Source organism: Lygodium microphyllum, chromosome 27 (genome assembly GCF_053477565.2).
Source record: "Lygodium microphyllum isolate KBCC chromosome 27, Lygodium_microphyllum_v1.1.10, whole genome shotgun sequence".
NCBI lineage: Eukaryota > Viridiplantae > Streptophyta > Polypodiopsida > Schizaeales > Lygodiaceae > Lygodium > Lygodium microphyllum.
Genome location: NC_141161.1, coordinates 65,091,257 through 65,103,674, shown reverse-complemented (window position 1 = coordinate 65,103,674; position 12,418 = coordinate 65,091,257). Strand labels below are relative to the sequence as shown.

Here is a 12,418-nt window from a genome sequence, read left to right as displayed (position 1 = left end):
TAAGACTTGGGCAAAATCACCAACTTTACCCTCGAATACCAATCAAAACCCTAAGCCAATTTCACAGCCAAATCCTAATATTCCTAGACTTCCCGCCATTGCAAACAATGTAACTAAAGCCAAACCTATAGCGTGTTACAAATGCCACCAACCTGGACATCTAGCAGCCAATTGCCAATCGAAGAAGCCACATGTCCATATCAACTATCTTGGAGCAATGGAAGATGAAGAACATGAAGAAATGCATGATTTCACGGAAGATAAAGACGACATTACCACTCCTTCGGATACTTTACCAGGTATGCCAACTCCACATTCTTTATGACAATGAAATGTTTAGTGCATGGAAAAGAAAAGATTATTTTGCATGATGATGGTAGTACTCATGATTTTATTTCTGCAAAGCTAGTGAAAGAATTAAAATTACAAACTGTTCCTACACATTATCGCATTAAAGCAGCATTCTTAGGCACAAGGTATAATGGAACACAAGAGGTACATGATTTAGAAATTCAAATTGGTGAATACACTGAAAGAAGGAATTTTCTAGTTGTACCATTACAGTCCAGTGATATTATTTTAGGTATGCCTTGGCGTCATCAGCATAACCCTAATATAGATTATTCCACACATTCAATTAATATCCAATTTCAAGGAAAACATATTACATTGTATGGTATGCATGCATCTAATGCTTTTCCACTGCTTTCTCATACTCAAGCTAAACGTGCATTACGCAAAAGTAGTAAATATTATCTCACTTGGGTGAATGAACTGCAAGTTAAAGAAAAACATATGCACCCTAGGCATAAAGAATTTCTTGCACAATTTAAAGATTGTTTTGCAGAAGATCTACAACCTGGTTTACCTCCTTCGCGTCCTGAAAACCACAAAATAGATTTGATTCCTAGAACACAACCACCTTGTAAAGCACCATATAGGCATAACCAGATAGAGCAAAAAGAAATTCAAAATCAAGTTGAGGAATTACTAAATAGAGGATTGATTAGACCTAGTAGTTCTCCATTTGGTGCACCTGTTTTGTTGGTAAAGAAGAAGAATAATACTTATCGTATGTGCATTGACTATCGTGCTTTAAATAAGATCATAGTAAAGAATAGATATCCAATTCCTAGAGTCGATAACCTTATGGATAAACTGCAAGGTTCTGCCATATTTAGTAAAATAGACCTTAAATCTGGTTATCATCAGGTGAGATTAGATAAGTCTGACATATTCAAGACTGTATTTAGAACACAATTTGGTCATTATGAATTTTTAGTGATGCCTTTTGGATTAACTAATGCACCTGCTACATTTAGTAGAATGATGAACCGTATATTTTTGAAATATCAGCATTGTGTTATTGTATTCTTTGATGATATCTTGGTGTTTAGTAAAAGTGAGAAAGAACATTATGAACATCTGTCCTTGGTTTTCAAGTTGTTGAAAGATAATCAATTGTATGCTAATATGGAAAAGAGTGAGTTTTTTAAAATAGAAATTGAATATTTAGGTCATATCATATCATCATATGGTATTAAGGTTGACCCTAAGAAGATAGAAGCAATATTGAACTGGCCTATATCTAAAAATGTGCATGAGTTACGATCTTTTCTAGGTCTTGCTAGTTTTTACATGAAATTTGTGCGAAATTTTTCATTACTTGCTTTGCCTTTGGCTAAACTTTTAAAGAAATGTATTGTTTATCATTGGTCTGCTAATCAACAGAAATCTTTTGACTTATTGAAACATGCATTAACCCATGCTCCTATGTTACAACTACCTGATTTTAATAGACCATTCTTTTTAGTAGTTACTGATGCTAGCGGATCTGGAATAGGAGCCATACTTATGCAAGATAATCATCCCATAGCCTATTCTAGTTGTAAACTGAAACCCTCCGAACTTAAATATTCCATATATGATAAAGAATTGTTAGCTGTGGTACAAGCTTTAAGAAAATGGAAACATTACTTAATGGGTTCTGAGTTTATGATTAAGACTGATCAACAAAGTATTAGACATTTACTTAGCCAACCCCAAATATCTGACCGACATATCAAATGGGCAGCCTTTATTCAGAGTTTTCATCTGATTATCCAATATCAACCAGGTAAAGAAAATGTAGTGGCCGATTCATTAAGTAGAAGACCCACCATTCATAATATTTCTGTTATATCATTTGATTCTTTAACTCCTATGAAAGATACTTATCATCAGGACATTACTTTTCATGCTGATTGGAATAAATTAGTTGGAAATAACTGGATTCCTATTGATTCACTATCTTATAATGATGGATTCATGTTTTATGAAAAGAGATTATGTGTTACAGTTCCATTTAGATCTTTTGTTTTGAATGAGATTCATTGTCCTCCATACCAAGGTCATAGAGGTATCATATCTACTTTACGTACATTAACTGAAGATTTTTATTGGCCACACATGGACACTGATGTATCTAACTTTGTTTTTGAATGTCTGATTTGTCAAAGAGTTAAGAGACATCATGGTAAACAGTATGGATTACTTATGCCTTTATCTATTCCCTCAAGACCATGGGAACAAATTTCTATGGATTTTATTACTGGTTTACCTAATACGAAAGCTAACCATGATATGATTTGGATTGTAGTAGATAGGTTTAGTAAACAAGCATATTTCATTCCATGTAAGAAAACTTTAACAGCATCTCAGGCAGCACAATTGTTTTTGAAATTTGTTTTCACTAATCATGGATTACCAAAAGTTATTATTTCTGATCGTGATTCTAGATTTTGCAACAACTTTTGGATTACTTTGTTTGCTAACCTAGGAACAAAAATTGATTTTTCATTTGCATTTCATCCTGAAACTAATGGACAAACAGAAGCCACTAACAGTACTATTCTAGATCTTTTACGTGCTTACACTATTTCTAAACCACAGACATGGGACACACATTTGCATTTATTACAGTTTGCATATAACAATACACCACATACATCTACAAAGAAAGCACCGTTTGAAGTGATTTATGGTTATAGATTGTCTACACCTATTGCATCTTTATCAAATAGAATTCAGAGTGCTGATGATATTACTACTATGCATGCTACTATTTTTGATGAGGTTAAAAACATGATTGCCAAAGCCCAGCAATCATATACCAAACAAGCCAATAAGAAAAGACAAGCAATGAATTTCAAAGTTGATGACTATGTTTGGTTGAGAATAGAAAAACGTAGATTACAAAGTGTAGATAAACATCCAGTTGTGAAATTAGCACTTAGATTCTATGGACCATTTAAGATTATTCACAAAATTAATGACAATGCATTCAAGTTAGAATTACCACCTCACTAGAAATTTCACAACACATTTCACATTAGTTTATTACGACCCTTTAGAGGCCAATTACCTGTACACCCTATTTATGAAAACCCACCATTGTTAGATGAAGAGACTGAAATACTTGAACCTGAAGCTATCATAGATACTAACTTTATGACCACCAAAACTGGCCGAAGATATTCTAGATATTTAGTCAAGTTTAAAAACCATACTGTAGAGGAAGCCCAATGGATGCACGCCAGAGACTTAAATGTTTTCCCCACTCTGTTAGCTCCACATTGAGCTAATAGCAATTGAGGTCAATTGCTATCCCACCCCGGGGGTATAATGTCAGAAGGCATATTTCACAGTGGATTCCATGCCACGGTGGATTCCGTGAGGTTTTACGATGGATTTGGTAAACTTTGTTGACCAGGGCTCATACACAAAGTGGATTCTTTGTGCGAGAAGTTGATGGAGACGCCTATTCTTTTCGGGCATTTCATTAATTTAGTGTGTACATGGGTGATTCCATAACGGGTGATTCCACAAAATACATATTAAATTAATAAACGTTTATGAGTTTAGAGTGCACACTCGTAATAAATTAAGGTTAGGATTGATTTCTAACTAGTTGATTTATTTATGTAGCTGAAGACTGCTAGGTATTCACTTTTGTCGGTTTAATTGTATTATTTTACTAACGATTGTGAATGCTTCAGTTGATATGTAGAGATAGCAGCAGTGGCAGAGGAAAGCATTGGAGGATAGCGAGTATTCGAGTTATCACTTATATTTTGATGGGCGCAACCTTAGGCATGGCGTCTATATTTTGTCGCGCTTATTTATTGAGGCATTGGATATTTATTTATTATTTTGTATGCGCATGGGCGCACGATTATGATATTTGTATTTGGACATTGTATTGGATATGCCTGACTCTTTGGGCGCCGCCCATTAGCTTTATTTCTATTTTGTGCTAAAGCAAACTCAAAAGCCAAAAGCGTGCTATTTTGTAATTGGGGCTATTATTTGAGCTTGAAGGTGATTAATACATAAAATACATGCTTTGTGGAGCGCTCACACAAGGCATGGGGGGAGATTGCACCCAATTGGTCTCTTGTTCATGTCGTGCATGCTTTTTACCTTGAGTTTTGTGCAAAAAGTAGAGTTCTTTTGTTCTTGGGGACCTTCCGGCATTCACTACGCAAGCATGCGGCATCCAATCTGCGCACCAATGAAAGCGCTCAAGGAATTTATGAATGTACTCCCTCTATGACAAATAGAGTAGTCCCTGAGATTTATCATGTGTAATGCGCATACCAAGTATATGAGAGGCTTGTCCTAGATCTTTCATCTCAAAGCTCTTCTTGAGCTAAGCCTTAAGAGAATCTAGCTCCTCATGAGCTGTCCCTGCTAAAAGCATGTCATCCACATAGAGTACCAAAATCAATAAAGAACCGTCATGGACTTTCTTTGTGTACAAGCACGGATCCATAGCACTGCGGTTGTAGCCTTGTGACTGCATGAATACATCAAACTTATCGTACCATTCCCTAGGTGCTTGCTTCAAGCCATATAGACTCTTCTTTAGCTTGCACACTAGGTGTTCCCTACCAGGGTTTGCAAAGCCCTTAGGCTGCTCCATGTAAATCTCATCATGCAAGTCCCCATGTAAAAAGGCCGTCTTGACATTCATCTGGTACAAGTCTAGGTCAAGTTGTGCAACCAAAGCCGAGACTAAGCGTAGACTGGTCATCTTGACCATAGGAGAAAAGACTTCATCAAAGTCAACACCATGCTCCTGCTTAAAGCCCTTAGCAACCAATCAAGCCTTGTATGCCAGCTTGGGGTGCCCAAGGGTACTTTTCAACTTGTACACCCACTTGCATGGCAAAGCCTTCTTACCCTGAGGCAAGGAAACCAAATCCCAAGTCTAATTCTTATGCAATGAGTCAAGCTCAGACTGCATAGCCCTCTCCTAAGAGTGACAATCATCCATGTGCATAGCCTCATCATAAGTGAGAGGCTCTCTTGCATCTGTAACCAGTACATAATCCATAGAGGGCGCAAAACGGTCAGGAGGTCATCTATCTCTAGTAGAACGCCTCAACCCAGGCTCTGGTGCCTGACCAACATCATGTCTAACATCAATATGTCTAACATCTGTGCCATGAGCATCAGGTGATGCTGCATGATGTCTAGCTGGCCGTAGAGCCGGGCTATATGGGAGAAGGTGGCTCCTCCTGAAAGATAACTCTGCGTACCTCAACCACTTTCTCAGGTTGCATATGCACTTTGTCCTTATGAAACATGACATCATGGGCTGCGGATCACTTTCCACGCCTGCGGATCCCATAGATGGTAACCCATCTCTCCTACATCTCCATAGCGAATGAAAACGCATTTGACACTTTTAGGATTTAGCTTATTGCATTTGTCCTTTAGCTCCTCTGCAACCTAAAAGTCAATGCCACTGCTAGGTGACCTGTTAATGAGATGCACTGCAGTAGTAACTGCCACAGCCCAAAACTGTTGTGGTAAGCCAGCCTGGCTAAGCATGCTATGGACCCTTTCCTGAATGGTCCTATTCATATGTTCAGCCATACCATTATGGGGAGGGGTGTAAGGGGCGGTCAACTAATGCTTAATACCTCACTCATCACAAAATTGCTCAAAAGCACGTGACACATACTCACCCCCCATTATCTGACCTTAGGCATTTCACCCTATTCCCAGACTGGTTCTCTACTAATGCAAGCCAACGCTGAAATGTATGTAAGACATCGGATTTTCTCTTTATGGGATAAGCCCAAACCTTACGTGAGTAATCATCTATGAAAGTAACAAAATACTTTGCCCCACCTAGTGAGACTGACAAGTCATGGGTCCACATACATCTGAGTGCACAAGAGCCAAGGGCTCACCCATGCGTTTCTTACCAAAAATTTTATGCGTATTCCTGGTCTGCCTACCATACAAACAATGATCACAAGAATCAAAATGCAAAGAGTCAAAAGGCGGAAGATACTGCAAAGCACGGAGCATTTTCATTCCTTTAAGGGACATATGCCCCAAACCAGCATACCAAAGGGATACATGGGGGATATAACCCACAGACAAAACGTGATTCAAGGTAGCTCCAGATACAAGTAACAGATAGAGGTTGCCAGACTTGGCACCTCTTGCAAGCACAAGCCTGCCACGAGTAATCTTCCATGAGAGTCTCCAAAAGACACAAAATACCTTGCATCATCAAGCTGTCCAGCTGACATAAGGCTGCAAGTCAACGCAAGTACATGGTGTGTAAAACAAAAAAACTGCTAAAAGGAAACTACAGCCTAACATCTCCAATGCCCATAATGTCAAGAGACCTATCATCACCAAGACACATAGAACCAAAGATGGTACGAAAGGTATGAAACCAATCTCTACAGGGTGTCACATGAAATGACACACCCGAATCCAAAAGCCAGCACTGCGCATACATAGAATGTGTCACAAAAGCCTGTAAGGCATCGCATGAAGAAGCTGCAAGTATGTAATCCTCATCTGAATCAATGGCATGCATGACATTAACCTCTTCTATCTTCACACTGGACTTTGCAGGTACAATACTGCGCTCAGAAGACTTTTCATACACTTTCTCTTTTCCCTTTTCCTTGCGCTTATCATCGCGCATCTTATGGCACTGCGGCCTAATATGTCCTACTTTCCCACAATAATGATAGGCAAGATTAGACTTCTGTCCACGGGACTTACTATGGCCTCATGACTTTGACCTAGACTTCTGAGAGTCCTTGCCCTTATGATCATTATCATGCCTGCCATGTCTACCACCTCTAACAGTCAATGCATGTGAAGAGCAGGAAGCATCATTGTTTCTTCTATTGATTTTCTCAGTCAATAAAGCACTCTCAACATCTTTGATTTTCAGTCCATCAAGCTTGTTTGTGCATATGGCAGTACGGAAGACATCCCATGATTCAGGCAAGGTGCCAAGTAGAAAAAACGGGTGCAAGTTGTCTTTGAACTCAATACCCTGTGACAACAAATTCTTCGTGATAGCATGAAACTGACTGAAATGAGATGATAGGGATGTCCCCTCCTTCATGCGAAGGTCCAATCAATACATCTGTGACGCAGGACTCTACTGCGCATAATGCTCTTGAATCTTCTCCCATAAGTCCCATGCACTCTGATTCTCATCTTCAACAACATTATGATGGACCTCTTATGAGAGTGACAAGATAATGGTAGACTTGCATAGCTCATCAACTTCCATCCAAACATCATCATCCATATCCTCAAGTTTAACACCCTTGAAACGCAAGGGTTTAATTTGTAACTTCTGCACCAAAACCTGCCATATCTGGGACTTCCAATACCCATTGTTGGTACCATCTAACTTGGCAATGTTAAAGAGAGTTGTGTCTTTCATATGACCAGCCATATTGTCCGAAATCAAAGCAAAAATGCAAAATTTCAGGTTGTTATAATTAGCAAAAAATGCACTAAAACCACTGTTAAAACTAGCTAAAAGAGTGGATATCACCAAGAGAACCACCTGTCCACCAAATATTACCAAGATAACATCAAACACTAAGCATTACCCTCATACAAGTGCTCGAAATCTACAGATTTCAGCTTGCTGGAATAAATTACAACAGTATGTAAAACTGTCCCAAAATGAAGCAATCACTGATACATTTGTCACTGCAACTGCCAAGTAGCAAGATACATCCGACAATGAGTGTCAAGGGGCAAGAAGGTACCAAGAACTGTCAAACCAATAACCTGTCAGGAAAGAGACATCTCATAGGTCTAGAAGTCATGCATGTAATGGGTCTCAAGGTAAGAGAAGAGATCAAGCACAAGCACAACTGATAGAGCAAGAAGCTCAATGCATAACCATCCAAGATGCATATAAAATTGACAAACCTGTGATAGAGATAGGTGCCTGCCCCAATAGGCATATCAAATTAGCCCATTATAGACTAACTGCAGAAATAAAGCTCTCAAGAGAGCAAATACATGTAACTATCCCACAAGCTCAAGCTCAAGTGTAAGTAAAACTCTGTGTACATCTGAATATGCCAAGATGCTCCCACTAGAAGTAACGTTAGATGCAAATAGAGCAAGAAAAGCTCAAATACATCAAGTACATAACATTAGACATTCGAAATCCTAGTAGGGTACATCCGGAGCATAAATCTCAAGCTATCTCAGACTCGTAAGGCATAAGCGTGAAAGCATTCAAATAGCATGTAACTGACAACCAAATGTAATGCCTAGTAGGTCCAAAATGCTCAAATACATCCAAAGATGAAGCTCCAAGTGACTGTCAAGCATGGGCAAACCAAGTGGCATCCATATCTAACCAAAGCATAAATGCAAGAAGCCTAAATGTCAAGCAGTGACAATAGGCATAAACCAGTCCAAAGCATGCCAACTCAATCCCAATGCCAGTGAATGACGACCAAGATGGAGCCTAATCCAAGCTCAAAAGCATTTCGGAACCAGAAAGAAGCATTTGACAATCGTTAAATACATCGATATGATCATTCAAATCTCCAGTAAGCACCCCGTATCCAAGAACCAATGCATACACCAAGTAAATAAGCTTCAACCCACTGTATTACAGCAGCATATTCATTGTCAAATGAAGCTCAATCGGTCCAAATCTACTCCAAATCAATCTCAAAGCATAGATATAGCATCCCATAACATCCGAGCATCACAGGGCATCAATAGGCATCAAACAGGCAATGCTAAGAAGCATCAAAAATCAAATGTCAAGTGTTGCCTTGTTTTTTACAATCGTGGGACTGTGTATATAGCAATGGCTGAAGGTGGAAGCACTCGTATAGATCACCGAGAGCCAAGAACCAATTTCGAGGAGTCTGAAGATGATTGGAAAGTTTGCAAACAATGCCAAGAAGTCGGGGAAGGAGCTAGAAATGCCAAGAGGAGATCAGCCCAACCCCCTAAAAATACGTCGCATTTTGCACTGGTTGCTCCTGGGGGATAGGGGGTCTTCAGTAGTGCTACTGAGCACTTGGCAATGATTAGGGGGCTCTGATGCAACCCTGCAAGGTGCCGAATGAAGGCTAGAAGATCGGGGAGGAGGCATGAGATCAAAACATACCTGCAAATGAAGGTGCCATGGCTGCCATTGAAGCTCGAGTTGAAGCTCTTCAAATCCAAGCTGAAGAGAATGCCGGGCAAGCTCCAATGCCTTTGCACTAATACCAGTTGAAAGGGAAGTAGAACCCAGGAGGAAGAAGCTTGGCAGTGAGAGCTATGGCGGATGGAGAGCAAGAGCGAGAGAGAGAGAGAGAGAGAGAGAGAGAGAGAGAGAGAGAGAGAGAGAGAGAGAGAGAGAGAGAGAGAGAGAGAGAGAGAGAGAGAGAGAGAGAGACTCAAAAGTGGGAACTCCAACAACCATAATGTGTGGCCAGGCCTTCCTTTATTCAAACTTTCACTAAAAGAATAAAGAATAAGTGACTATGATGGGCGCCCACCACCTGCAGTGTGCTCTTTTATTTCCATGTCTCCCTCAAAGCTATCTTTACACTGTCTTTATCACCCTTTTCTAGGCATAGGAGGAGGTGTGTTAGACTACCTAAAATTACCATTAAAACTATCCCAATTTTCTAGCATTTTTTTGGCTCTTAGATCAACCTCAAAAAGCAATTATTCATTAAAACAACACACAAGACTTTTCAATAGGTTAACTAGCTCAAAAGGAAACTCCATTGCAATGACACTCTCACCCTTGATCCTCCATTCCACTTCCATTGCTCTATTCATCACCTCCTCCCTCTACAGCAAACTACTATCTCTTTCCTAGTTGTTGCCACCTTGTCACCTAATGGAGCTGCATGCTATCCACAGTGCAAGTTGTTGTTTGAGGCTAGTTGTTGTTGCCTTCACCTAAAGCTATTGTCTACTTCCTAGAGACATTCTCATGGCTACATTTGCATCGACCAATTACCATCTAGTCACCCTACACTAGAATATATGCACATGAATATGCTTTAATGTATGTGCATATCCAAAAGGGGGGGGTGTGGAGGGTGAGTATTATGTCTATGTTTGGGGAGTGGGTTTCATGAATCATATGACAAAGTTAAAGATGTTAACTTAACATTTGTATTTTGCCTATTACAATAGTGCTTATTATGAGTCCCATGTATAATGTTTTGTTTCCATACACAATGTAGCATAGTAAGCACAGTTGAGCTTTAGTAATGTGGTGGAGACATTGCTTGCTTGTCTTCTTTCTTATGGTTTTTTTTTTTGCACTTGTGGGGGGTGTTTTCTCTTGTTCACATGAGAAAGTTGAAAATTTTAACTAAATACTTATTTTCTCAATATCAAATTAGTGCTTTCTATGCATCCTATCTATAATTTGTGTTTCCATTCTTGGTGTAGTATATTGAATGTGCTAAGCTTCAATTATGTGGTGAAGACACATTGCTTACATTGCCTTCACTTCTAGCTTTGGCTATTAGATAGTTATTGGTTGAATTTTGAGAGCATTGGGGTTCATATGACCAAGAACTTAATAATTTTATTCTTAGTGTTACAATAGTGCTTGCTATGCATCCTATGTATGATTTTATTTCCATAATTGATCTAGTGTACTAAATTTGGTTGAGCTTTAGTCAGTACGAGGTGAAGTTATTGCTTGCATTACATTCATCCATGATTTATCCATCTTTAATCTTATTAGGGTTGATAAGCTAGAAGGATGGTAAATAGAGTAAATCAAGAATGCCTTTCTTTGAGTCATCTCCTAATCAAACTTTAAAAATTTTGTGTCCCTACGTTATCAAGCTCTAATGAGAGTTTAAAAGCTAGAAGCAATTTAACTATAAAGTAAGAAAACAATAATGCATGTATTTGAACCATCATGTGAACTAGATCGTTCTTTGCAACAAGATCCTAAGATATTTGAACCCTACAAAAGGACAAGCAACTATAGCATAGCCACCTTCATGAGTCCCTTCCCTCTAGAGGGTAGCCCCACAATAGAATGGGGGCAAAACATGCAACATTATGCTAGTTCAGTTAGTGAATACTTCAAGGAAACTAATGTGATCAGTGATTCTATACCTTTAAGCAAGACAAAATTTTGAGATTACATTGAAATATGCTCAAAAATGAGCATGTTGGAGTCTACCAAGATGACCCACATGGGGCAACCCAAAGTTGGCATAGTGGCAAGCATCTTGTCTCTTAAAACAAAGATGCTTTGCACTAAAACATGACGTTCCATTTCATCATTATATTGCCGGAAAAGGTGATAATTGTTAAGGTTGGACCAAACCATAAGGTTAAACCAAACTATAGGCAAAACCTAAATACAGTTTTTTCTCTAAACGGGGATCAAAGAATCATTGAGAAATAATTTATAATCGATATACCCCAAGATGCAGAACGTGGCCTCGACTGTCGAATAGAAGATGATGTAGACTCATAATGAAGCTCCCTGCAGACAAAGGAACAAAGGCTATGAGAGGTTCAGGTATAGAAGAAATGCATGGCACAAGGAAATAAGTAGAAGACCTGCATAGCTGTCTGTAGCTAAAGGGAGTGTCATCCGCCGTCTGCGCTGTCAAAGGCTCGCTTCTGCAGAGAAGCTCGACACAGCAAGTCAGCGTGTGCATTGTTTCCTGAGAGTGACAACAAATGTCGACCTGCGGAGTGAGGAGGATCATCCTTTCATCTATGGCACGTTTCCTGGAGGGCCAGCCGCCACCCCCCAACAGGGTCACCATGGATGGGCTTGGATGATGACGGCACAGGCAGAGAGAGTAAGTGTAACACTCACCGATCTCGCCATCAGCAGCCAATCCGTCACACGCCGACCTGCGGAGTGAGGAGAATCATCCTTTCATCTATGGCACGTTTCCTGGAGGGCCAACCCCCCCCGCCGCCCCCACCACCCCGGGCCACCATGGATGGGCTTGGATAATGACGGCACAGGCAGAGAGAGTAAGTGTAAAACTCACCGAGCTCGCCATCAGCAGCCAATCCGTCACACGTCGACCTGCGGAGTGAGGAGAATCATCCTTTCATCTATGGCACGTTTCCT

The 12,418-nt window shown here is 39.7% G+C and overlaps 1 protein-coding gene across 2 annotated transcripts; it reads right to left on the bottom strand.

Moving 5' to 3' along the window:
- Positions 1 to 737: 737 nt before the first annotated feature.
- LOC148012406 (uncharacterized) lies at positions 738 to 12,176 on the bottom strand. Of its 2 annotated transcripts, none has more exons than XR_015689154.1 (3): positions 11,890 to 12,176; positions 11,748 to 11,812; positions 738 to 880 (listed from the first exon to the last, which is right to left on the bottom strand). XR_015689154.1 is itself a non-coding variant. In XM_087669688.1 (3 exons), exons 1-3 carry the CDS (start codon positions 12,099 to 12,101, stop codon positions 6,447 to 6,449), a joined length of 414 nt encoding a protein of 137 aa, XP_087525814.1. In that variant the 5' UTR covers positions 12,102 to 12,176; the 3' UTR covers positions 6,373 to 6,446. The 2 variants fall into 2 exon arrangements, 1 of the variants encoding a protein (XP_087525814.1); XM_087669688.1 differs by lacking the exon at positions 738 to 880 and adding an exon at positions 6,373 to 6,583.
- Positions 12,177 to 12,418: the final 242 nt, after the last annotated feature.